General features: G+C 45.2%; 1 protein-coding gene across 4 annotated transcripts; it reads left to right on the forward strand.

The window, feature by feature from the left end:
- Positions 1 to 303: 303 nt before the first annotated feature.
- PCCB (propionyl-CoA carboxylase subunit beta) lies at positions 304 to 23,569 on the forward strand. Of its 4 annotated transcripts, XM_072933192.1 has the most exons (16): positions 304 to 674; positions 2,083 to 2,218; positions 2,314 to 2,433; positions 4,709 to 4,777; positions 5,839 to 5,895; positions 7,943 to 8,056; positions 9,032 to 9,142; positions 9,460 to 9,568; positions 10,462 to 10,582; positions 14,537 to 14,618; positions 16,101 to 16,219; positions 17,514 to 17,626; positions 21,033 to 21,133; positions 22,274 to 22,372; positions 22,543 to 22,636; positions 23,298 to 23,569. In XM_072933192.1, the coding sequence occupies exons 1-16, from the start codon at positions 304 to 306 to the stop codon at positions 23,417 to 23,419; spliced, it is 1,938 nt and encodes a 645-aa protein (XP_072789293.1). In that variant the 3' UTR covers positions 23,420 to 23,569. The 4 variants fall into 4 exon arrangements, with proteins under 4 accessions (XP_072789293.1, XP_072789295.1, XP_072789294.1 ...); XM_072933194.1 differs by lacking the exon at positions 7,943 to 8,056; XM_072933193.1 differs by lacking the exon at positions 2,083 to 2,218 and having other exon boundaries at positions 362 to 793.
- Positions 23,570 to 24,320: the final 751 nt, after the last annotated feature.

Below are 24,320 nucleotides of genomic sequence, written 5' to 3' on the forward strand. Positions count from 1 at the left end.
GATCTCTGGATTGCGGATACACTGCAGCTCGGGCACTCGCTGTGTGCGCTGTGTATTCCCCGCACGTCCTGGCCCACTCCCTTCTTACGGGGTCTCGATTTGCCTCCTCCGTCCGAAGGTGTGCTGTGATAAGAGCCACAGTGCCTCTTCATAGGAGGCGGCAGGGAATCGGTGCCGGTGTGTCACAAGGACACAGTATTTGTTTTCCTAACAAATACTTTCTGGCATTTGAAACAAAGAGAGGACAGCTAATCTTGCGAGCTGACACCTTTGCTTGCCTTCCCCACTTCTGAAGCGCCACAAATGTCTCCGCCACGCAGGAAAGGGGGAAAAGCTGCTGCATTTTCCCGCTGGTCTCTGCGCACAGGCAACAGCGATGAACAATCGGGCCGCGGAGGACCGGGCTCAGGCAGCGCCCTGCCCGGGCCTCCCGCAGCCGTGTGCCCGCTCCGCCCGGCCGCAGTCGGACAGGCGGGCGGCGGTGCCGGCCGGGCGCGCAGGCGCAGCGCCGGGACATGGCGGCCGCGCGGGTGCTGCGCCGGGCGCTGCGGCTGTGCCGGGGCCGCGCCGCCTCGGGGACCGGCCCGGCCGCCGTGCCACAGCGCATCGAGGAGAAGCGCCGCGCCGCGCTGCTCGGCGGCGGCCAGGCCCGCATCGACGCCCAGCACAAGCGGGTAAATCAGCAAAGGTGGCCGGCGGGGACGGAGCCCTGTCCCGCTGCCGCCGGGAGCCCGCTCGCCGGGGAGGGCAGGCCGTGCACGGCGGGGCTCTGCTCGGCTCTGGGGACTCCCGGGTACGCGTGGCACCTGCAGACTCCGCTTTGTGCAAAGCTTTCCTCAAGTAGCGCTTAAGACTGCATTGCCTGTTGCTCTGTAGAAAAAAAGGACAATTGCTTTACTAATTCCTTTACCTCAGAGTGGTCACCGAGGTTGGCTGCAATATGTATGAGAGGTAGTGTAGACAAAAGTTGCAACTTCTGCCTGTCAATGTATGGTAAGTCAGTTCCAGATTGCTTAACACTTCTGAGCAACAACTTGGTCTTCACACCGCTGTTGCAAATTTGAGCTGATCTCTGAGATGAGAGCAAAGAGTTAGAAGAGTGGAGATAAGGCAGAGGACAAGACATGTGGGAGGGATGACAGCAGGTGGGTTTTTTGTCTCCTGCCTCTGTCGTTCAGAATGTAGGCAGTGCTGATGGGGGTGACAGCAGAGGTTTCCTGTTTCTGTTTATTTGCATTTTGCTGGGACCACTTTTCAGTGTGGTGCAAGGTGTCAGGTGGTTTGTAGGCATCAAGGAGGTGGGAATGGCGATTCCCATGAAGGCTCCCTCAGTGATCAGTCTGTCAGCTGTGTCCCTCCCCAGTTATACAATACCTGAAGAGAGTTCAGTCTGGCTGAGTTACATTCAGGACACTGACACATCCATATACAAGCACTTCTGCATGTCTAGGGCCTCAAACAACTTATGTTTTATATAAACTAAAACTTTGGCTTATGTTAGGCTTTCCTGCATTTGCTGCTTTTCATGAGCTTTTTTGGCCTACTGGTCAGATATTTTGTAGAAGCTGAGCTGTGTTATAATGTCATGTTGATATAGGGTCACATCATCCCCTAAAGGAGACAGCCCAGGTGCCCTGCCCTTTGCAGATAGATGCTTACCATGGTTGGAAAGAACAGATTTGTTTGGTAGGTTAAGATCTGAAGATCTTTGCAGTCATTTTTTACTACATAACACTGACCAAGGGACATGTATATCTGGTCAAATCTGTTCTTGGTCTTTACCCTACTTTTGCCTGTAATAGTGTCCAGCAGGAAAAAAACAGAAGGATTTTGTCAGGAGATGTCTGCAGGCTGGGGATCACAATTCCTCTTCCCTCTTATTTACTGCAATCAAATAATATTTGAGCATGATGAATTGAAACCTGGGCTCTTGGGGAGGACTGGTCTGGCTGTGGAAGGGTTCCCTGTTTAAGAATAGAAAAAAGGCCTTAGTAGCAGCATTTAAATGTGTAGGCAGAAATAGCTGTGATGCATTTATTCTGTTGAAAAGTCTCCAAGATTGTTTCTTTTCTCCTGTGGTAGTGCTGCTCCAACAGTCAGCCTTATTTTCAGAGTCTGGCTTGCATTAGGTTTGTTTCTGATGAGGATAATCACTGCACAGGCTATTTCCAGCCTTAGGGGCCTGCAGTTGCTTAATGGACCCTGTGTAGCAGATCAGGTGAGGTTTTGCTTGATTAAACTGCATCTGCTGGGGGTCAGCAAACAACCAGAATCACCTGATGGCTCTGTTAATTGTTGCTTGCTCTGTTTCAGGGAAAGCTGACAGCAAGGGAACGAATTCTGCTGCTGTTGGACCCTGACAGTTTTGATGAATATGACATGTTTGTGGAACACAGATGTACTGACTTTGGGATGGACTCTAGTAAGAATAAGGTAGTTTTATGTCATATAACTCTTGTTTCAGAGTCCTCTGCTGTGCAGCCAGCCCACTGGTTGAAAATGGGCTCTTCTATTCACACGTGATTTTTACTATTAATTTTCTTTTTAGATATAATTTTATTTTGTAAATTTTATGTTACTACTCTGTTTCCATTTAACAGTTTACAGACTTTTCTGTTGTCTACACTTGATACCTTTTTTATAAGGTCAATTGCTTGGTTCAAATAACTTCCTGGGAATTGTCTTAGATTTGCATTTTAAACAGTAGAGGAGGCTGCAGAGCTTTGTTGGTGCAATTTTGTCAATCAGATCAGATACAATGAACAAATCAAGGTAAATACTTCTGCTTCCCTACAGATAGGATTAGAGTTACTGGGTGAAACAACTCAGATCTATATTTATGTCTGCCAAACTACAGTCATAAAATCCTTGAGGGCTTCACAATCTCATCTGGAATTTTGGGAGTCCCAGCATTTGTTAGCCATTTGCACCCTGCTTGCTAAGGCACTTTCTGGGTATGTTGTCATGTATCCTAAACCAACACGGTACAGGGAGTTCCACACAAACAGGGAAAATCTGTGGCTCCCCAAAGTATCTCACCATAATGTTGATGCCTGATAATGTTCTACCTGAGAAAAGTGTTCTGCTGTGATTTGGTAGATTGAAGGGACGAGTGAGCTGCTGGGATGTCAGTGGCTGGTGCTGATGTGCCTGTTCACTGTCAATCTCCCTGCAGCCAAAGGTTGTTTGCTGTGGGTTGTTGGTGTAGGGCGAGGAGCTGCTCTGTGTGTGCCCTGTGCTGCACACAGTGACCACAGCTTCTGCTTGTGCAGTTCTTAAACCAGTTCATTTAGTTTCAGTCCTTCAGGTTGTAGGATTGCAGCCTGTGGATGAGGGGGGGGACAGCAGGGTTCCAGCAGGAATGCTGGGAATGGCAAAGGTGAAGGTTTGTTCGTGGTGTTGGAGGGGAGGCTGATGATACTTGGTGCTGGGAAGGATGTTGTGTTAGGCCTCCTCCCCTGTCAGGGGATAGCAGAGCAATCATCTTTTTTCTTCTATTTTTTTTGCTCTGTTCCCCAGCAAACTCAAATAACTGCCTGTGTTGCCTCTCATTTAGTTACTCCATGCTGCATCTCTCACACATCTCACACTGTTGATAACCAGTTGCTGCTCCTCCTATTTTCAGAAACAGCAGAGTCTTGAGTGTGACAAGAGGGTTAATTTTTTCCCTTGTGCTTCAGATTTTACCCTTCAGTGAGCTGCAGATTATGTTTACAGAGCACAGTTTCACAACAGATGACCTAACTGTGGCCACTGAGCTGGAATATTAGTTTAACATTGAATTTCTCAGAGTCCCTGGAACTTTCTGAGGGTAGGGTAGGATTTGTGCTCACATCCAGGCTGCCCTGTGGGCTGCTGGGGCTTTTGGAATCGCCTGCCTGTGGCAGTGGCTGAAATACAGGTGTGTGCTGCTGTTCTGTGTGCCAGGGGCTGAGAGCAGTGCTGTGTGTGCAGCCTGAGAAGAGGCACCAACAGGTGTGACCTTCCTGATAACAGACCACCTGGGCATAAATGGTCCTTAGCATGGGCCCTGCACCACATACTTCCATTTTTCCTTTCCTTTTTTTTTTTTTTTTAATTTTTTAATACCAAACAACAAAAAGCATTTCAGTGCCTGAAATTCCCTTTTTTACTGTCAGCCCAGTAAAGTTCCTTTCCTCCTGTTGTCTTGAAAGACTTCTATGTATTTTCTTTACTAGAAAGTGATCCAGTATAGATGAAGCACATTTTAAGACTCACAGGCTCCATTTCCTTGGCCAGTTTTTTCTTCCCTTATTTACAGGGTAAAAAATGGGACAGGACAAGCTCAAGCATTTGAAGTGACTGTAATTATATTTTTGGACCTGTCCGGGGTTACTGTTTGTCTGTTCTTTCAAAAACATCAGCTGGTCCTGATAAAAGGTGCATTCTATCCTATCTCTGAAGGCATGATTTGCCTTTACTCCAGATGTACTAAATTTGAAGGGAAGCTGCTAAGTTCACTAATCTTTAATACATAATGAATATGTGATGTTTTCACTAGTTTTTCATTTTACAGCTGGGGAGAATCTTTGTGGAGCCCCAGCTGCGGACATAGAAGATGAGACTTCCCAGAAAATCAGTCTTTGCTTTGTCTTAGTAGGAGTTTGTGGGAATTTTAGTAGACATCATAGTTGCTTTGATTTTTCTATCTTCTATTTTCAATGAATTTATTATGTTTTTAATGCAGTATCCTGGTGACAGTGTGGTGACAGGCCGTGGACGGATTAATGGGAGACTAGCTTATGTTTTCAGTCAGGTAAAGTCTTACTTGTTCTTAAGTAGTCTGAACATATTTCAAAGGATAAGTTCACAATAGTTCAGCGTGGCCATGTAGCAATGTACCTGTGGGAGGAAGCAGGGCACCCTCAGACAAGAAGAAGCAAAAAATCATGTGATAGAGAGCATCTAAATAGATAAAATATACTTTTTATGTTAAAATACATTTTTTATATTAAAATAAAAGTATTTCAGACAAAACATCTTAGGTAGAGACTTATATTGGCACTCACTGTAGAAGAAAGGCTTTCTTTCAGATCATTACTAAGTGCTGCTCTGTTTTGGGCCACAAAGTAGCCTTTGTTCCACTTGCTGTCATGGCCAAAGTGGCTGTTGCTGTGTTACCTTGGAGCAAGGCGTACACTCTGCCTTTTTGTCTTGGATGTGTGCTCCTTTCAAGGAGAGACACTATTACATGGGCCTGAACATGTGGAGAGGTGCTAAACACAGACCTTCATTTTAGAACACAAGTAGGGGGTAGTTTTTGTATTAATAGAATTTAAGACTGCTCCTCCATGATACAGCCCTCCCTTTTTATATTTGAAAACCTTTTTCCCTCCAAATTGAGCTGCCTCCTGAGATGCTGAACCTTTTTGGTTCAAATGTAAGTTATAGCCATGCTGTCTCTGTCCACACAGTTTTGGGGGCTTCTTTGAGGGTAAGACTCAGTGGGAATGCAGCAGAGAAACTCCCCAGGAGCTGGCTCTGTTTGTGCCAGTAGGTGTCAATATCCTCTTTTTATTCTGGATCTGCCCTAGGGCCTGTTAGAGATTTTTCTGCTTAGGGATTTTGGCTGACCTAGTCCCTACAGCACCCCTTGGACATAACTCATAAGTCTAGAATGGTGCTGTGTGTCAGGTTTGTATTTCCTCCTTGTAAAGGAGGCTGGGATCATCTGCAGGCTGCACTGAGGGAGTCAGTTGTTTTAAAGCAGCATAACAAATACAGAGCACTGTAGGATTAGATTATTTACCAGCAAAAATTGACTACATTTCACTGAAATTATTCTTTCCCTAATCTGAAAATTTGCTTTACTTTCAGGATTTTACTGTATTTGGAGGCAGTTTATCTGGAGCTCATGCCCAGAAGATCTGCAAGGTAATATCGCGCAGAGGAAAAACAAAGAAATTGTCAGCATTCTTTTTTCAGTCTGTTGTGATAATGACTTTGGAGAAAATGTTTGGTGACTGACTTTAGTGGGCTCTGACATATACCATGCCTGAGACTGGTGCCTCTGGAAACTTTTTGAGTACGAGTGAGCTTTTCCAGGTAATACACACTTTGTTATATTAAGTTCTGTCTTCTACTGTACTGCAAAGGATGAGAGACTTGCAAGTACAAACATAAATTAACTGCTCATTGTCCACTGGAGAAAAGAGGAATGAATTTGGAGAAACTTTTTCCTCTAAACAGTGTGCTGTGAAAGTGTGTAATATTGTAAAAAAAGCAAATGTAACAAGTAAACAGCCTGAAGATAAACAGTTTTACAACTTGGAGGTCACCTTGACCCTGAGAGTTTCTCTTATCAGACACTTGTGGCTATTTATTCCTATTTGTCTGCATGTCTTGCTAGAAGAGTTTTTGAATCCCAGGACTGGGGAGACAAGAACTCTTTCATGCATGAGTGTTGAGTTGTGTGAACTGGGAAATCTTCCTGAATTTTCTATTCATGGAATCAGAAACAAGTTTTTTGTTGCACAAGGCCTTTTATGCTGTGGAAATAACTGCTCTTTGGCATAGGCCCCTCAGGAGTGTGTGGGTATAAAACTAGAAAACATGAAGACTTTGGGCTAGATAGCAACTATTTGTTTTTACCAGGTCTTGATACTTGGAAGGCCTTGAATTACCCTTTCACACTGGAGCTTTGTGGTGTCTGTACTGGGGAGGGATGGAATGGTACTGGAATGATGCAATGCTTTCTGGTGGATTTTCTTTGATCTCTTCTTTCTAAAACAGCAGGGTCTGATCAGAGCTAGAGAAAATGTGGGTCCTTCTTGTTGGTGCTGTCCTTGGTGGGCTCCAAAGCTGGAAGGCTCTGGGGGCATCAGTTGCTTTGGGTCTCAGTCTTTGGTATGTGTTTTAGGAAGAACTTGGAAGAGCCTTGGGAAAGAAAGTCCATATATAGGTCCCTGGAAAACAGCAGAACGTGTCAGGAAGTTCTAGGGCTATAGAGAGGTCCTGTATGGGCTGGAGTTTTGGGTCTCCTGAGATACCACTGACTTGAGTGGCACCAAGTGTAGTCTCTGTGTTTCTAGGCAATATAAAATTCAAGGCTGATGCTACAAGCACTCTGAAAGATGGGATTGGAATTGTAAATCACGTAGCAAGTTAAAGATTGTCTGAAATAATTTTATTACAATGATTGAAAGGGCAGGAAAAAGGCAACTTCAAAATTCAAAATGGAGATTAAATGATGTTTTACAAAAATTATTTAGGAGCTAAAGCAGAACTCGATGTTAAAACAGATCTTAACATAATGTGCCACTGCTGTAGTGTTATGAAAATGGTAGACATTTTACTGGAATTCAATAATTAGGAATATTTTGTGCAAGGAATGTAAGGAATTCAGTCCTCCTACTTAAGGCTCTGCTACAGTATTGTGTATGATCTTGAGGCAAGTAACCAAAATTATCAGAGCCCTGGAAAACAGGATGTGGGACTGAATTGATGGTGCTTAGCCTAGAAACATGAAAAGCAACATGAAGACTGAAGAGAGATTTGAGATACTTGAATGTTCACAAAAGCAAAGGCCAAGAATACCTAATTGCTCTTCCTCACTGCTGTGTATCAAGACAAATGTAATGTTTAAATTTCTGGAGGAAAGATGTAATTTAGTCCTCCTGAAGAAGTTCTAAAAAGGGTAATCAAGCATTAGAATATACAGCTTAGAGAGATTCCACAGCCACCACTGCAACAAACTTTGAAAGGTAGATGAGACATATCTGAGGGGATGTTTGAGGTGCGCCTGAGGCCCCTTGTGAACAGGGAGGGGCCTCAACTGCACAGGCCCCTCTCCTGTGACTGTGTCACTCACACTCCATTATCCAAATCCAGTGCTGAGTGTGGAGATGCCTAGCTGGGAAGGCAGATGTTTTTCAGGGTTCAGCTTAGCTGGGTCAACTGAGGAGTTTGTGTTCGTCACTAGATCATGGATCAAGCTGCCATGGTTGGAGCACCTGTGATTGGGTTGAATGACTCTGGAGGAGCCCGTATCCAGGAGGGAGTGGAGTCCTTGGCAGGCTATGCAGACATATTTTTGGTGAGTAGGCTGCTAGATGGACAGGGAGCTTGGCATCCTCAAAAGTGGGCAAAACATGCAAGTGGGTGTTTGTAAGTAAATGTTAAGGTTATTGTTCTGTTTCAACCCATGGATAAAACGGACTCAGACCTTGGTTCTTTTCTTGGACTTGGGCAAATGTGTCCATGTCTTAAACAAGGGTCATGCTGAGCTCTGTAAGGCTCTGTGATCCAATGTGTAGTGAGAATGGGGATGTCCAGTGTTTGTTCTGGTGAAGGTTTTATGTCCTAGAGGATTTTTGTGGTTAATACAAGAATTTTTCCCCGAGGCACACTGCTGCTCGGTATTTCACAGAAATGACATTCTTTTTTATGCTGCTAAAATGTTTTGCATCCAATTGCGTGCACAGAACACTGTCCTTTCAGTAGGAAAGCAGGTGGGATGTCAGGTCAGTCAGATGCTGACAGGTTTTGGGGTGGTGCAGTCTGGGAGGAACAGTTAAGAAGTTGTTGTGACCCAGTTGAGCAACAAGGAGTGTAAGTGGTTTTTTGGACAACACGCCATCCATGTTGGATGGCAACCATTCATCTTTATGTAAAACTCAAGCCAGTGCAGAAACCTGATTTTAAAAAAATCTCTCCCCCAGCTGGTCAGTAAACTTACTTCTACCTCTGAGTACAGTCTACCTACACATTGAAATGTCAGGGGCATCCACTCCTTCCTATCCAGGCTTGGCACAGTTTTTGCCCTATAGCATCTGTTGAGGTGGCTCTTGTTATCTCCTTTGCAGTCATTGCATGGTATAGGGAATCAACTGTATGGGAACAAAAATAACAAACTCGTTTTGGTTCAGTTTGCATCAAGACGTTATCTCCAGATATTTGTCTGCCAGTAGATAAGGCAGTCCTGTTTGTGATGGTAAATTTTTGGAGAATCTGGGCACAGATTTAAAGACACACTTCTTGGGTAAAACCAGGGTTTTTTTTCCTTTTTCAGAGAAATGTTTTGTGTTCTGGTGTTATTCCCCAAATCTCCCTCATCATGGGTCCGTGTGCTGGTGGAGCTGTGTATTCTCCTGCCTTAACTGATTTCACATTCATGGTCAAGGTAAGGGTTTGTCCTGAGTTGCTGCTGCTGACATTGGTCACACACTAAGTGGCCACATGGGAATGGGTATTTTCCAAGATGTTTTCCTGCTTTGGATTTTTATTTTGCATGAAAAGTTGAGAAAACTTTCCCAAATAACTTGTGGACAATTGTATTTTCAGTGGGTTTTTAATGCAATTTTAATGCAATGCAGCCTTTTTAAGAAATTTGTCCCCCTTCTTATTTTAGGGGAAGTCTCTAGAGGCTGTGGCTGTTCCTTAGGTGCTTTTGCAGCTTGGCAGTGGCATTCACTGTTTCTGCTTTTCCCGTTCTCCCAGGACACATCCTACCTATTCATCACCGGGCCTGACGTGGTGAAGTCTGTCACCAATGAAGATGTCACCCAGGAGCAGCTCGGGGGTGCAAAGACCCACACTACAGTGTCTGGTGAGAGCTGGGGGCTTTACAGAACATACTTACTGTGCTCAAAGAAGATGAGAGCAGTTCTGGCTAAACAGCCCGTTGGCCAATGCCGATGAGTCTAAGGGACAAAGCTCTGCCTAAGCACAGGATCTGACTCAGCATCTGCTTTCCTGCAGCTCCTGTTTAGTAACAGAACACAAACAACAATGTGGGAGAGTTCTGGGATTTGGAAGAGAAAGTAGCAGACCCACAAAAGATGCTAAAGTGGGAAGACTGTCAGGGAGTAGGGTTTAGTGAAGTAAGCCTGGGGGGGTTTTTTGTTTGTTGTACAGGCATTTGCATGGGTTTAAAGATTCTCAACTGTCCCTTGTTTGCTCACTAATGTGATTGATTGAACTGCTTAACTATAAACCAAGTGGCAGTGTGAGCTGAAGCACTTCTTTTTTTTCCCCTCTGCAAAAACGTCTGTGAGTCATAATCTTCTCAAGGCTCAAATGACTGTGGAATCTCAAATTCTGTGTGAACTCAGCTGATGATGAACTAAAACCACACACACAGATGCTGCCCAGATCCAGCCCTTTTATAAAAGCACTTGTAGTTGAACACTTGGGTGCAGCACAGTAACCTGATCAGAGTTCCAGAAGGCTGGAGTCCAGGTAGGGCTGTGCCAGCTGATAAACCACTTCACATTATTTTAAATATGAGGTCAACAATCCAGACCTGTTCTGGAGAAAGTCTGACACAGCACGTGTTTTCTAGATATCTTTAGCTGGTCAGATTTGGTGGCTTAAGACTCCTGATTGTTAATAGCTCAAGTTTGGAGTCCTGCTGTTGCTTGTTTCTGTCTTTAGTGGTATATATTTGGAAAGGAAAGCTTGCACAATGATTTCCATACCTGCTTTGCTGTGTCTGTGCAGGAGTTGCACACAGAGCCTTTGAGAATGACATTGATGCTCTCCTGAACCTCCGAGAGTTCTTTAATTATTTACCCCTGAGCAACCGGGATCCAGCTCCAGTCTGTGAGTGCCATGATCCCAGGTAAGGGGAGCCTGGCTGAGCTCGGTGGGAAGTGTTCTAATGTGTGTGTGTTTGCTGTTAGGTTTAATTCTGTTTTCTGAAAGGACTGTTGTCCAGGCTGTGTGCAGAATGTGGGGAAAAGCAATCTCTGTCCAGGTGGGCTGCCCAGTCCCTTGGATCAAGTGAGAGAGGTAGGAAATAGCACAGTGAGTGGCAGTGGGGAGAACTTGCCCTGTTCTGTCAGCTGTGTCTGTTGGATGAGTTCTGCTCTTAAGGGTTAGAGGTGGGCAGGCAACAAGGAGGCAGAAAGCTTTGTGTGTTATGTACTTGTCTCAGGCCCATTGTGGACTTGGCAACATAATACAGAAAGAACTTGAGTCATTTCAAGAGGGGAAAAATGGCAACTGTCTGGTGGACTTTTATCTGGGAATTTTTCCAGGAGCTGAGAGACAGCCAGAGAGACAGCATGGGACACTGAGCAGAGAGCCTTGCTAGGAGTGGAGTAAAAACATTTTGACCCAAGCTCCAGTTGCACTCGAAATTCAGCCCTTTCCCTAGGGAACCCTCAAGAGGCTGTTGCACTCTCCTGCATGGGAGTGGTGCCTGAATATGTTCCTTTCAGCTCCTCGCATGTGTGCGATATGTCTTGAGGCTCTCTTCATGTATGAGGATTTTAATATGTGAGTCTGGAAGGTTATTTTCTCTTCACCCCCTCTCACTGTGCTTTTCAGTGTCTGTGTAACAGTTTGTTTGGGGAGGTGCTTTTGGATTGATTTTACAAATCAGTGCGCTGGTCCCTGAGATAACATTTCTCACTTTTTAAAAAATAAATTTGCCATTTTCTTTTAGAGAATGGTCAGACAGGTCAATTAATTACTAGTCCTAAATTTTTCTGAGGTAGGTGTTGATCTTTAGGAGTTCATTAAACTCTACCAGTCTGGTTCTGTTCTCAAGTGCTCTGGTTTGATAGTGACAAAACCAAAGCAAGTCTCTTGTATTATTTGCTGAGTTGAGGGATTATCTCTGAGGTTATCATGATCTTTATAAGCATTCAACAAGTTGTACTGGGATCATTGATCTCTATAGACTTGATTTTGGAATTTTAATTTCACTGTAGAAGCAACAGTCCATTTTTTAAATCAATGTACTTTATAACAGGCAGTTTATTTGTGAGAAGTGGTCAGTTAGGTTGTACCTACTAAAGTATAAGACAGTTGTCTCCCCTTAAGAAAAAAAGAACTAATCTTTTACAAGGCATGAGATACAATAATGCAATTTGTACTAAGAACTTCAATTTAGTAGTTTTTATACATGTGAAGGCAGATCTATTTGTTAAATTTATTGGGTTTTATGGCAGCATCTCCAATAGTTCTCCCATTTATGGTCCTAATGCACAGATTGGTATTATTTCATCTGGACATACTAACCTCTTAATAGATTCCTACTGCTTGGGATTGATGTTTTTGATCCTTACAGCTGCTCCAGTCCCTTCCTTTAGAGTAATTGCTTTCTTACTGCATTGTTTTCACCACACAAAAAATTGCCACAAATGATGCAAATTAAATGTTACCTACTTGTGCTTTTATTGTGAAGTCCTGGGGCTGTTGGGGCTTGTTTGGTTGGTTTGTTTTTCCCTCTATTTAGGTAAGTTCTTTTTGATGTTGAAAAATGCCAGTCTTGCCTGCTGAAGCTTGTGTTGGTGAGTGTATGTTGTTGGTGGCCTGGGTTCCAAGGACTTGAAAGTTTCTTGCACTGTCCAGTTGTCCCTGGTGACATGTCCACTGCCTTTGGGAGGTGTCTGATGTGTTGCATTTGCTCTGTGGCATGATGGCATTTTACCTCTTTCTGTGTCTCTACAAACTTCTGGAGGAGGTTATTGCCAACTGTTGGTAATAACCAAGTGCAGTTTCACTTCTGCATTGAATGAAACCCACTGTCCATCTGGTGAGGGTGTCTCCAGCTGTCACAGGCTTTAACAATGAGCAGTAGTTCTGTCCCACTGAGTGGGATCTGTGGGAAACACCTCTGAAGCCCAGTGAGTGCAGCAGCAAGCTCCAGATCCTGTGTCTGTAGATATTGGAACGAGATTTTCAAACATGGTATTCTGGATAATGCCTTCATTTTGCTGATGGCTATTTTAATGCTGTTAAAATTTCCTTCAGCACTGTGAATTTATGGGAGCAGTAATTTCATTTTTCCACTTCTATCCTTTGGGTACCACAGGTCACAGGACAGAGCTTGGAGCACATCCATATCTATTTTACTGACAAGAAAGTTTAGAATAGTTTTTATCTTGGGGTTTAGTATGTTAAAACAAGTTTAACTTCTTTAGATTAAGGTTCCATTATATCATCTTATGGAAGTGTTTGTATGCAACATTTGTATGGAAAAAGCACTTGAAGTGTTGCTGTCAGGTTTGTTCTATAAATAGCTGTGTCAATTCCCTTCCCTGCAAGGGGCTGTGCCTCCCTCATCCAGTGTGTCTGAGGGAGCACAGAGACAGCCATGGGGCTGCACTTCAAACTTTTTTCTGATTTTGCCAAACTTCACATCACATTCTTCAGTTTTGAATTATGTGTCTAGAGCCTTGTGTTGTCTTATACAAAATGTACTAAATCATGGCATTGTTAAAATATTCAGTAAGAACTCCCATAGAAACACCATTTGTGACAGAGATCTCTATTTTTATGGAATAGCACAAATATAATACTCCCTGAAACCTTCTCAGTGGTGACTCATAAAAATTGACACCCCTGCACTGAATTCTCAGACTGAGCGGGTCCCTAATGAGGGTAATGTGATCAAAGCTGGGGAACTGATCCTGTCACTGCTGATGGCATGGCAGGATCTGTGTTACAGGAAAACTAAATGTGAAAATGTGTCACTGTAAGTGGAGAAACAAGAGTGTCTTTAAACACAGCTTGTGAAGGGAAGACACAGAATGTGGATATGTTTTCCCCACTCTCTGCTTGTTTGGGGTGGGGAAATGAGCATGGAAAGGTTTCGTGCAGCTCAGTGTGTTCACAGCCCCGGGTGACAGCATGGGCAGGGCAGGATGAGTGTGCAGTTCCTGAGGTCCTGGTGTGTGGCAGGGGGCCTCGGGCTGCCCAGGGAGAAGGGCTCTGCCTGGCCATCCGTAGGGACAGGGCTCTGCTGCCACTGCCCCGAGCTGATGAGTGGTCCTGCCACCAACCCCCGTGTCCCCTGCAGTCTGGCAGCCTCTTGGCTGTGTCCCCATGATGCCTTGAGAGGCTGACCCGGAACAGAGGCTAGACAGAGTTAAAGGAATAAAGTAGGTATTTATTAAAAGGCTTTTAAAGGATACACCCTGGGCAGTACAAGAGCCCGGCCGTGGCTCTGCCCAAGGTGGACTACCAGTCACAGGTTTTCACACTTTTTAAAGTTTTGGTCCATTTACATATTGGGGTCAATTGTCCAATTACAGCTGCAGGTTATAAAGTCCCATCTCCTGGTTTGCTCTCCTCAATTTGCCGTTGTTGATACTTTTTGGGCCTGAGGCTGTAACAGTTGTCCTCAGTTCTCAAGCTGGAAAAGGATTGTTTTGTCTAACTACCGTGTGAAGAGAATTTACTAACACTTAATACGAAGTTTAGTCACACGCTAAGGCAGCAGAGAATCTGAAATACGAAAGCTAAAACTTCAGCCGTCAGCCACACCCGTCCGTCCCGTGAGCCGGCAGTGCCCCCTGCAGCCCGGCCGCCTCCCGGCCGCGTCCGCACAGCCGCGCCGGGCCGTGCTGCTCGGGGCTTCCTAAGCACAGGTGCCTGTGCAAGAGCGGTCTCCTGCAGGCGGAGGCTGCTCAGGCTGCCCGAGAGTAAGAGAACCCGTTCTTTTCCCCATATTTGAGGAGGTTTCTGAAGTTTCTGAGAGGTGGAAGTGTTATACTTGAGTTTTTGGTCTTCGTCTTCATTTGGTCTTTAATTGTTGTTGCTCACACTTACTTGCTCTTCACAGTGACCGTCTGGTTCCAGAGCTGGACACCATTGTCCCAAGTGAGTCAGCCAAAGCCTATGATATGCTGGATATTATACACTCTGTAAGTCTGACAGTGTTCAGATTAAAGATGCATGTATTACATTCTGGGTTTAAATAATTGACTGAAACCAGTGGAATGAAGATACAGATATCTTCAGTGGCACTGAAGATATAGATACTGTTAGTTATTTGTTTCACTCTTTATAACTGACTATTTCTATCTGTGTAGTAGCTGTGAATGGGCAAAAAAACCTGCAGGGGAAAAAAAAAACTTTTAACAGAATCCCAAGAGTTGTTTTCAGGATACATCTTATGCTGCATACACAACTGTACAGATGAAGGATATGAAATTCAGTTCTTTCTGGGGTCAGAACCCCCCTTTAATTCTGTTGCTTGGCCCCTCCCTGAACCTTGGTGCTACTGTCTTGGGTTCTGGCACTTTTGTATAAAAGTAATAAAGTACCCAGAATGCAGAGATTTACTCTTCCCTGTTTATGCAAAGGGATAGTTATGTACATGTGCAGTACAAGAAAATATATGTCTATTTTTTTGAAATTAAAAGTTCACAACTGGCTGTACGTAGATTTATTTTAGTGGTGAAAGCAAGCGCACGGTATTTTTAATCCCTGGAATGTTCCACTGTGTTTTTTAGCACTGTGTGTAATGAAAGTTAAAAGGTGGCATGTAATAAAAATCATTAGGTAAATTAGGAGAAAACCCTCAAGCCCTTCCACAGATTTTGGGAAAGAAATAACACCACTTTTATACTGCTTATATTTTTCACAACTTTTTAAAGACTGAGGTTAACAAAATGACTGGCACACTGCAGTGTATATGGGGACAGCTACCATAAACAGATGGAACTGGGGAATCCTTCTGGAAGCCCAGGCAGCCATGTGTAGGTGTCGCTACTGCTCCACAGATAATTCTGATCTCCTGGAACGTGCTGAGTTCGGATCGTGCCTCATGCACCAGGATTGTCCCTTGGCAGGGCACACACTGAGCTCCAGCCAGAGGGAAGTGCAGCCACACAGGTGTGTGGTTCCAGGTGGATGCTGGCTGGGCACACCCAGCACTGACCCCGGGGCAGCAGGGCAGTGCTGGCTGCTCCAGGAAAGGGCTCTGAGCTTGCCAAGAGAGAGAGATTACATCAAACATGTCACAGGGAGCCTCTGAGCTCCAGGAAGTACTGTTTTATCACTGGAAATTGGTCTCTAAGTTTATTGCTAATTAAGATGTGAGAAAGAAGTTCTTAACATGTGATTTGCATTTTTTTCTAAGCCACGAAGATAGGCTCCCTTCAGTCATAAAGGTGTTCCCTGATGGGACGCTTAACTCACAGTTTTGGTAGTTTTTGTAGGAATAATTAATTCTTGCAATGAAGGCTGCAAAGACTAAAAGGTTTCCCTCCCTCTCTTTCAAAATTCTGCAAGTACTGAACTGTTTTAAAAGTTGCAATACTAAGATAACTGAGTTTGTGTTTGCCTCTGTATTTGTGCACCTCTGGCCTCATATGGGCTCTGCCTGCCTCTCCCCTTTGCAGATTGTGGATGAAAGGGAATTTTTTGAGATCATGCCAATGTATGCCAGGAACATCGTGGTTGGATTTGCCAGGATGAATGGACGGACCGTTGGGATCGTGGGCAACCAGCCCAAAGTGGCCTCAGGTTAGAGTCCAGTGTGAGATTCTTAACAGTGCCTTGCCTCTGTCTCTTTCTCTGCATGCTCTGTAAGGTCAGAGTGTTGTGCTGTGTGGCCTTCCACTCATTCTGTGTTTTCCCACCTCTTGCTTTGTCTTGAACCTCACTGTAATACAGCTGTGAGCTGTGAAACGAACTGCAAACCATTTCTTTAGTGGCTCAACAAGGTGATCTTGCTCCCAGGTAGTTAAATCAGTGCTGCATCCAGCCCAAGAGGAGCAGCAGCATCTGCACACGAGGTGGGGGGGTGGGGGCATGGAGAAGTGCACCACTCATTTGGCAGCAGCCTGCAATTAACTGGGTTAATCATAGCATGGAAACCTCACACTTCCTTCCAGGGCAGTAAAATCCCTAAAACTCATCTGTAGGGTGAGGGGACTTTGTTATCTCACTGTAGCTGAACAGTACAAAGCTTTCAGATGCACAAGTGCATTTGATGAGCTCTTCACCTCACATGGTTTGGATCTGAAGATACAACGTGCAGCTCTAGCGAAGATCACCCTTCTTAATCCAGGCATTTTGCTTTCTCTCCTTACTCAGTAATTTCTGAAGTGACCTTCCCCAGTCAGAATGTCTGGTTTACTCCTTGTTTTTAATTCTTGTATCTATGTGTTTGGAAAAATCAGATGACCCAGTATGTGTTTGATTCATTTCATCTCTACAAGACATGACCATCAAGATACTACACAGAAGGTTTTAATATAAATTTAACCTTCATTTACATTTTAAATTTTAACAGCTTGTTTCAATGTTTCATATAGAGGTTTTGATACAAAATGTGTTTTGTTTTAATATAGTTGTGCATAATATAATTCTAAAGAGCATTGAAACAGAAACACTTCACAGTGTGTCTACCAGAAATGCTGATCATTCTCAAAAAATTATTGGACTGTTTAATGTTTGTGTTTTTTTAACAGAGAACTCTGTAACCTTTCAACATGACTGATCTGAAAAATACTAATGAAGAGACAGTTACAGAAAAATACTTTAAATTACATGTATGTAATTAAACGGTTATGATTTGGGATAGAAAGTCTTTACACACAGGGTCAGAAAAATGAAATGAGCCTTTGAGTGTAGCTTCTGCTGTGATCTTAGTTCTAAACCAGGAAAGCTTCATCGAAGATTATCTCCACATTATCTACAGATAATCTTTTCCTTTGTTTTCAGAGTACAGCTAAAATAGTGTGGTTTTGAGTTACCTTGAATTATTGCAGATCTCTGGAGTTGCTAACCCCTTTTTCTGTGTTCTTAACCTCAGGGTGCTTAGACATAAATTCTTCTGTGAAAGGAGCCCGCTTTGTTCGGTTCTGTGATGCCTTCAACATCCCCCTGATCACGTTTGTGGATGTTCCTGGGTTTCTGCCAGGTATGCCTTATCCTTAGAGTTCCTGTGGTGCATGGTGGCGTTGGTGCTAAAAACCCATTTTCAGAACTCTGAGAAGACTTTTGCTACAGTAGACTTAAACCAGGTTTTAAAATCCCACTTTTTGGGACAGAAACTCTGTATTCTAACTACAGTAGTCATCACAAAAGCATAGTGAAACGTGCAAAAAATCCTAGGAAAATGCAATAGTGCCTAACTAACTAGTGTGTTCAGGAGTCACAAGGCTTTTCTGGAGTTCCCTGAGGAGAGAGACACATCACACAGTCAGGTACTACTGCAGTCTGCAGCAGCCTGGCAGAGACACTGGGATGGCCAGTTTGCCAGGGCCAGGCTTGGGGATACCATGCACTGGAAAGCTCTGTCCTACTGCCAAAAGCTGTGACTGTGGCCTGTGCAAGGAAAAAACCTGCATTCCCTGGAGATGCTGCCCCTTGTTTGAAGTGGTGTGAAGTTACTGGTTGCTGTATTATACCGAGGTAAATCTGAGCTGTGTTTTTAGATGTTGTTTGATCTCCACAGCTCTTGCTGGGCAGCAGCAGGCCCTGCACAGGCTGTGCTGGGCCGGGGGAGGCAGTCCAGTGCTGTCTCCCAGCCTGTGGGACAGGATGAGGGGAGAGCTGGCACTGCTGGCTCTGGGAGGGGAGCAGTGGCAGCCAGGGCCACTTGAGGATGTTCCACCCACACCTGCTGCAGTCCCTCAGCTGATCCTGGCACGTGTTGCTCTTCAGGCTCTGCTGCAGCAGGAGAACCTCCCTTCTCCACCTGCTGCACCTGCTGTCCAGAGGGGGTGTTACAGCCCTGTCACTCAGACCTAGGGCTAAACCAAGGTTCCTTTCTTCTGAATAGACACAAAGGAGAAAATCCCAACCAAATATTCTCAAGAGATACAAAATGCTAGCGTTTACTGGAAGACGATAGAAAATTAAGGAACATTGGCAAAAGAGCAAATGCAACATAACATCACTTACCACAACACAGACTTAGACCACTGAACATAGAAGACCTTTAACCACATCCAATGCCACATTCTGTAAGAAAAGAGTTAGAAGAAGAAGGAAGAGAGAAAAACAGCTACCAGCTCCTAGGTTCCAGTGATGTAAAACTCCAAGATGAAGGTAGGGTTAAAGGACAATGTGCAAAGAAGCCTGCCTCAGGGTCAGACTTCTTTGGCCCACTCTGGGGGGCTGCCTTCAGTGTGCCATAGCTGACAGACACTGTGGGGCTGGAGGTTCAGGGGCCAGGGCACCACCTCACCAGAGCAAGGTCTGACCCACCCACTACCCCTCATTCAAAGCCCCCAAGATCCCTGAGAATGGATTACCTTTTCCAGCCTCTGTAGGGGGACAGGGTCAAGCTCTGGGGCAAAAGTGTGTTTTCACTGGCACTGATTTGGTTATATATGGCCCCCTCTGTGCCTCTTTGATGCTCCAAGACACTTCTCAGTGGAAAATGCCTGTGTTTAGAGGTACATCAGTGAGGATAGGGCTGTGATGAGCCTGCTTTCAGCACAGGCTCTCTGAGCAGGTAAAATGACCTATTACAAAACAGGTTGAGAGAGGACTACAAATGTTGTACAGTCAAATTTAATGTTAATACTGTTGTATAAACTGTGGTTTACCTTGAGGCCTCTGCAGTTCTCAAAGCATCAGAATGTGACTATTCAGCATTCTAATTCCTGCTTTAAGACAATGGAGTTGGCACATTTTAACCAGGAGTTCCTCTCCTTTCTCCACAGTGTAGGCTCAGCTGCCTCCTGTGCCACAGTCCAGGCAGTGGCTTGGTGTAAGCAGACACTCCAGCAAATCCAGATTTGAGCAGTTGCTCAGAATCCAAGAACTATTTCCATATTGCTAATTCAAAGTACTGACTTGTTACTGCACAATGAAATGTCGGTTTGAAAGCAGATAAATGGAAGGAAAGTTAAAAAGACAAACCTGAAGAGATGAAATCTGAGGTTTGATTATGATCCAAAAACTGTTGTGTTTTAAGCAATTTGGCAAGATTAGCCCATTAGCATTAGAAATCTGAGATCAAGTAACAAATTCTGAGGGTGACATCCTCATCCCACATCTCCCTGTTCAGTACAGAAGGAGAAAGCACCTGTCACACAGCAGTGTACAAAATCTCTCCCAGCATCAATGACCCAAACACTTGAGTAGCCGCCAGTTTTCACAGGTGTGCACAGAGATAACATTTAAGGTGTTCATAACCTGTAACTGGATTAAAAATACATATTTAGAACAAAGCTGGGACTGAATCTGTGGCTAGAAAAGTTTGTTAATTGGTCATGGGTGGCAGTGTAAATACTTCAAATACCTGCACGATCTTACACTGGAAGCATTAAGTGACTGGCTGCTCTATTCTTGATGTGGATTAGAAACAGGCTGTGGCTAAAAATGAGGTCTGGGACTGTTCCCCAGCTCCTGGGCCCAGGCTGGGTGTCCCAGCTGAGCTCAGGCTGCTCCTTGGGGATGAATCCCCCTGGTTGTTTTGATTCTTGCTGCAGGAAGGGTCTGTGGGCTTGGCAGGTCCCACTGGCTGCAGGGAAAGGCAAGGACCAGAAGTGAAATTGCAGCTGAGAGCAGACATTTGTAAGTGCAGGCAGAAATTTGCAGATACTCATCTTACACCTGAGGGGAAACTAATGTTAAGCCAGCAAACACACTACCAAGTAAGTTCTTCAATCTCCCAAAATAAGTTTTACTTACATTAAAAAATCCATATAAAATCCATCTCCATGTGCTAAAAGCTAAAGTCAGGAGGTGAATAAACTGCTTATTGTAAGGAAGTTATTGTAGAGTTATATCTGAAATTCACAGTCCTAAAAATAAATTACAGGAGATCACTGATTCCAAGTCCGATAAGATGAGCCTGTCATTGGGACAGAAGGGCATCCTGTCCCATGGATGGCTTGCATTCCTGTTTGTTGCCTATGATCATTCTCCAGAAGCACCTGCTGTGAAATTCATGCTCTGTCTTTTAAGGTCCATCATCCTGGGCTGCCTTGAAGGACAGCTAGGGTAGGTCCTCAGTAGAGTAGCCAAGCTGCTTTCTGTGTGGTCTAGGAAAGAGGGAACTTGGAAGGTGAGGTTTCTGGAGAAGTGACTCTAGGCTGTTTCCTACTGCTGGTCACATCTGGAGTCTTGAAAATGCTCTAGCTGTATTTTGTTCCCAGGAAGGAACAAAGCTGAGCTTTGCTTCTGTGACCTTCCATACAAATAGCTGCTGCTCTGATTTTTGAGTTGTTCAGTATCTTGCCAAGAACACTGCCTGGCAAGATCTTCTCCAGGGTATTAACATGGCTGTGGTGGTGGGCAGGTTTGCTCCTGGTGACAGATGATGGGGTTGTGTGAATTCCCTGAGTGAAAGAATTCCCTGTCCTTTGCAGGCACAGCTCAAGAGTACGGGGGGATTATACGTCATGGTGCCAAGCTGCTGTTTGCCTTTGCAGAGGCAACTGTGCCAAAGATCACTGTCGTCACCAGAAAGGTAAGCTGGCAAATTCCATGGAGATCTTCCTCTTTGCACTAGCAGCAATTTTCATTAAACCAAGCTTTGTTTGTGTGTCCCAGTGGTGCTTTCTATCACTGTTGCATCTCTGTTTGTCCCATTTGGTAACACCTCTCTGTAACATTACAAGAGGCCACTTCTATTCCCAGACCACTACCTCAGTTCCTTCCTTCCTCCTGTCTCTGTACCCATTGGGAACTTTCAGTTTCTGCTCCGTGCTTTCTCTCTGGACTGCCTTCATGCAAGTACTTGTCCCATGTCACCCAGCCTGTCTCACTGCCATCTGTTTGCAGCAATTCTGCTTTCTCCTGTCTTGCCTTCTGAGCCTCCCTCTGCAAACCCAGCACTGGCTGCATCTGTCCTCTGCTGTGTCTTCAGGTTGAACACACATATGGCTTCTTTTCCCCCCCACACTTCTGTTATGCTTTACCTCATCTTCCTTTCTCCATAAGGTACCCAACACCCTACTGCCATAAGCTCTGGGCTGGCACCTTACAGCCTTTGCCTTCTTGCTCCTCTGCCCCTCCTGCTCGTTTTTCTGATAAGCTTTTGGCTTATCACAGCAAAAATCAAAAAGAACTTTCTGTTCCTTTGCTTTCTCTGATTGTTCTGAGTATTTCCATGCAGTACTTTTCAATCCTGCAGCCTTGCTGCACTGTTCAGTACTGCCCTGACAGGGACTGCACTGCAGTCCTGCAGTATCTGTTCATCACTGCTGTCTGGAGCATTTCCAGTTCCAGAGTGGAGCACTGCAGAGCCCGAGTGCTGCATTCCCTGGCCAGGAAATTCCAGAAGCACATTGCCTGGTTGGTTTGTGTGCATGTGCAGGGTGCAGGTTGAGGCCTGCTGGTCTGGATACACACAGACCCCTTCCTGCCTGCCTTGCAGAATGGGCTTGGTTACCACCAGCAGCCCCCTTCCTTGCTCTTATGGGTCTCTAGCTGAAGTGGTGTCTGCTCCTAAGAGATTGCTGCCATAAAGTGGAGATGCTCATGCGCTTCTTCAGGCAAAATCCAGCCCCAGCTGCTTGTCTCTGGACTAGAAAAAGCTGCAGGAACAATGCAGGCTGTTGCTGCTGCAAGGCCACTCCTGGAGTGGATGTCCTGGTTTGTGTTACAGGCCTACGGGGGTGCCTATGATGTGATGAGCTCCAAGCACTTACGAGGAGATGTGAATTACGCCTGGCCCACAGCTGAGGTGGCCGTCATGGGAGCCAAGGTGAGTCCAGGCCCTTGTCACCGTGGTGCAGCAGTGCCCTGCCAGCAGCAGCAGTGCCCTGCCAGCACCATGGGCTGTCCTGGTGCTGCAGGCAGGGTGGATGCTCCCATGCCCTCACCTGTGGGGCATGGCCTGAGGGGCTGTCACTGACCGAGCCCTTCTGTTCCCAGGGTGCCGTCCAGATCATCTTCAGAGGAAAGGAGGCAAATGCAGAGGAGGAGTATGTGGAGAAGTTTGCAAACCCGTTCCCTGCTGCTGTAAGAGGTATGGTTGTCTCCCACACTGTGTTCAATTTGGTTTTCCATTGCATCGAGATAAAGTTGTGCTATTGAGTAAATCTTTTGCTAACAATTAAGTTATTTAGGTAAGAGAGTTGTGTCTGAGTTAGGTGATGCCTAACCACATCCTGTGCATGTGGACAACATCCGGATGCAAGACACATCTTCAGCTGCAAAGAGCATGGTGAAAAGTGGGGACTGCTCTGCAAAGTGCATTTTCAATTGTGTAGATAGTAGAAGGGGGTCTCAAAATTCAGCCTTTTCCTTTATAGCACAGTGCCCTCTAGCACACGGTGCTTTGACAATCTGTTTTGCAGCCCTTGATGCAAAGCAGTGGCCTGAAGAAAGGGCCCAGTTATGTTCTCCAGAACTCTCAGGAGCAAGTTTTTCCACTGTTTTTACTTCCAGTTTTGGGGCAGTAAGTGTGCTCTAAAAGGCAAGTTTTAGTCACAATTTAAAAATTGACTCAGGAATGTTTCCTTCTCAGTCTATTTTAAATGTAGTTAATTTATAACTAGTGAACTTACTCATTCCAACCATTGTTTTGATTTAGGCTAGCTTATGGGTTAGCCTAGATACAGAAGGCTGGGAGACAAACACTTCATGGTTGGTCAGGTTAAGGGTTTTTTTGTTTTAATCTTTTGCAGGGTTTGTTGATGACATCATCCAGCCTTCAAGCACCCGCACACGCATCTGCCATGACCTTGATATACTGGCCAGTAAATCCCAGTCCAGTCCTTGGAAGAAACATGCCAACATCCCACTGTGAGGGTGAGCAGGGGCTGCCCATGCTGGGAGACATTCTGAACACAAATTCTGGTTAACTCTCTGGTTAATGGAGGTCTGTTTGGCAATATAAATAGTTCTTTTCATTTTGATTTTTGCCAATAATCATCAATAAATCACAGTATATATTTAATTCTGGTGTCTGACCAGCTCACCTCTCTAAACCCTTTCTTGGTGGTTAATACTCAACACATTCTGCCCTGCCTGCTGCAGGTGAGCTGTTACTAATTGCTCAAGGTCAAACATTCCCTTGTCTCCCTCAGGCTCAGGCAGGACTGAGCCACCTCCCACTGCTTCAAAGTTGGACCCCTGTAGAGTTCAAGGGTATTCCATTGGCCACAGACCTTGGACTTTTGACTCCTCTTCCTGCACCACTGATTCAGAGAGGAAAATCCTGAGCTTGGGTTCCAGTGCCCTGGAAACCAGGCCCTGCTGATCCTGGACCCAGTTGTTCTGTTCCTCTGTTAGTCTGGCCTGTGGCAGCTTTTCCCTGCTGGCTGCAGCAGCTGGGTCTCAGAGCTCCAGGACAGAGGTGGGTGGCACAGGGGAGGCACAGCCAGCCCCCTCTTAAGGACAGCAGACAAAAAAGGGCAGTTTTGGTGGGACATACAAACTGTCCTCCCTCAGCAGAGGCTGGAACAGAGACCTCCAGAGGTCCCTTCCAGCCTCCTTTCTCTGGGCATTATTTGCCAGCCTTGCCAGGAAGCACTGCAGGTGTTACTCTGATCAGCCCTGGGCCTGTGCTCACCTGCTCAGTAGAAACTGCAACTTCCCTCCAGCCCCAAGGCAGTGAGGAACAGCCACTGTCACATTCACTGCTGCTGCTGTTGTGTGACAGAGCCTCCCTACCTGCACTGCAGCTGCTGCTGCTGCTCACTCCCCAG

This window comes from Taeniopygia guttata, chromosome 9 (genome assembly GCF_048771995.1).
Source record: "Taeniopygia guttata chromosome 9, bTaeGut7.mat, whole genome shotgun sequence".
NCBI lineage: Eukaryota > Metazoa > Chordata > Aves > Passeriformes > Estrildidae > Taeniopygia > Taeniopygia guttata.

What these genes read in the sequence shown, in the direction of transcription:
- PCCB (XM_072933192.1), top strand. Translation starts at nt 304, where the DNA reads ATGTCTCCGCCACGCAGGAAAGGGGGAAAAGCTGCTGCATTTTCCCGC. An exon ending in TAGCTTATGTTTTCAGTCAG is followed by an intron (nt 4,778 to 5,838) that starts GTAAAGTCTTAC and finishes CTTTACTTTCAG; the next exon opens with GATTTTACTGTATTTGGAGG. An exon ending in GGCAACCAGCCCAAAGTGGC is followed by an intron (nt 16,220 to 17,513) that starts CTCAGGTTAGAG and finishes TGTGTTCTTAAC; the next exon opens with CTCAGGGTGCTTAGACATAA.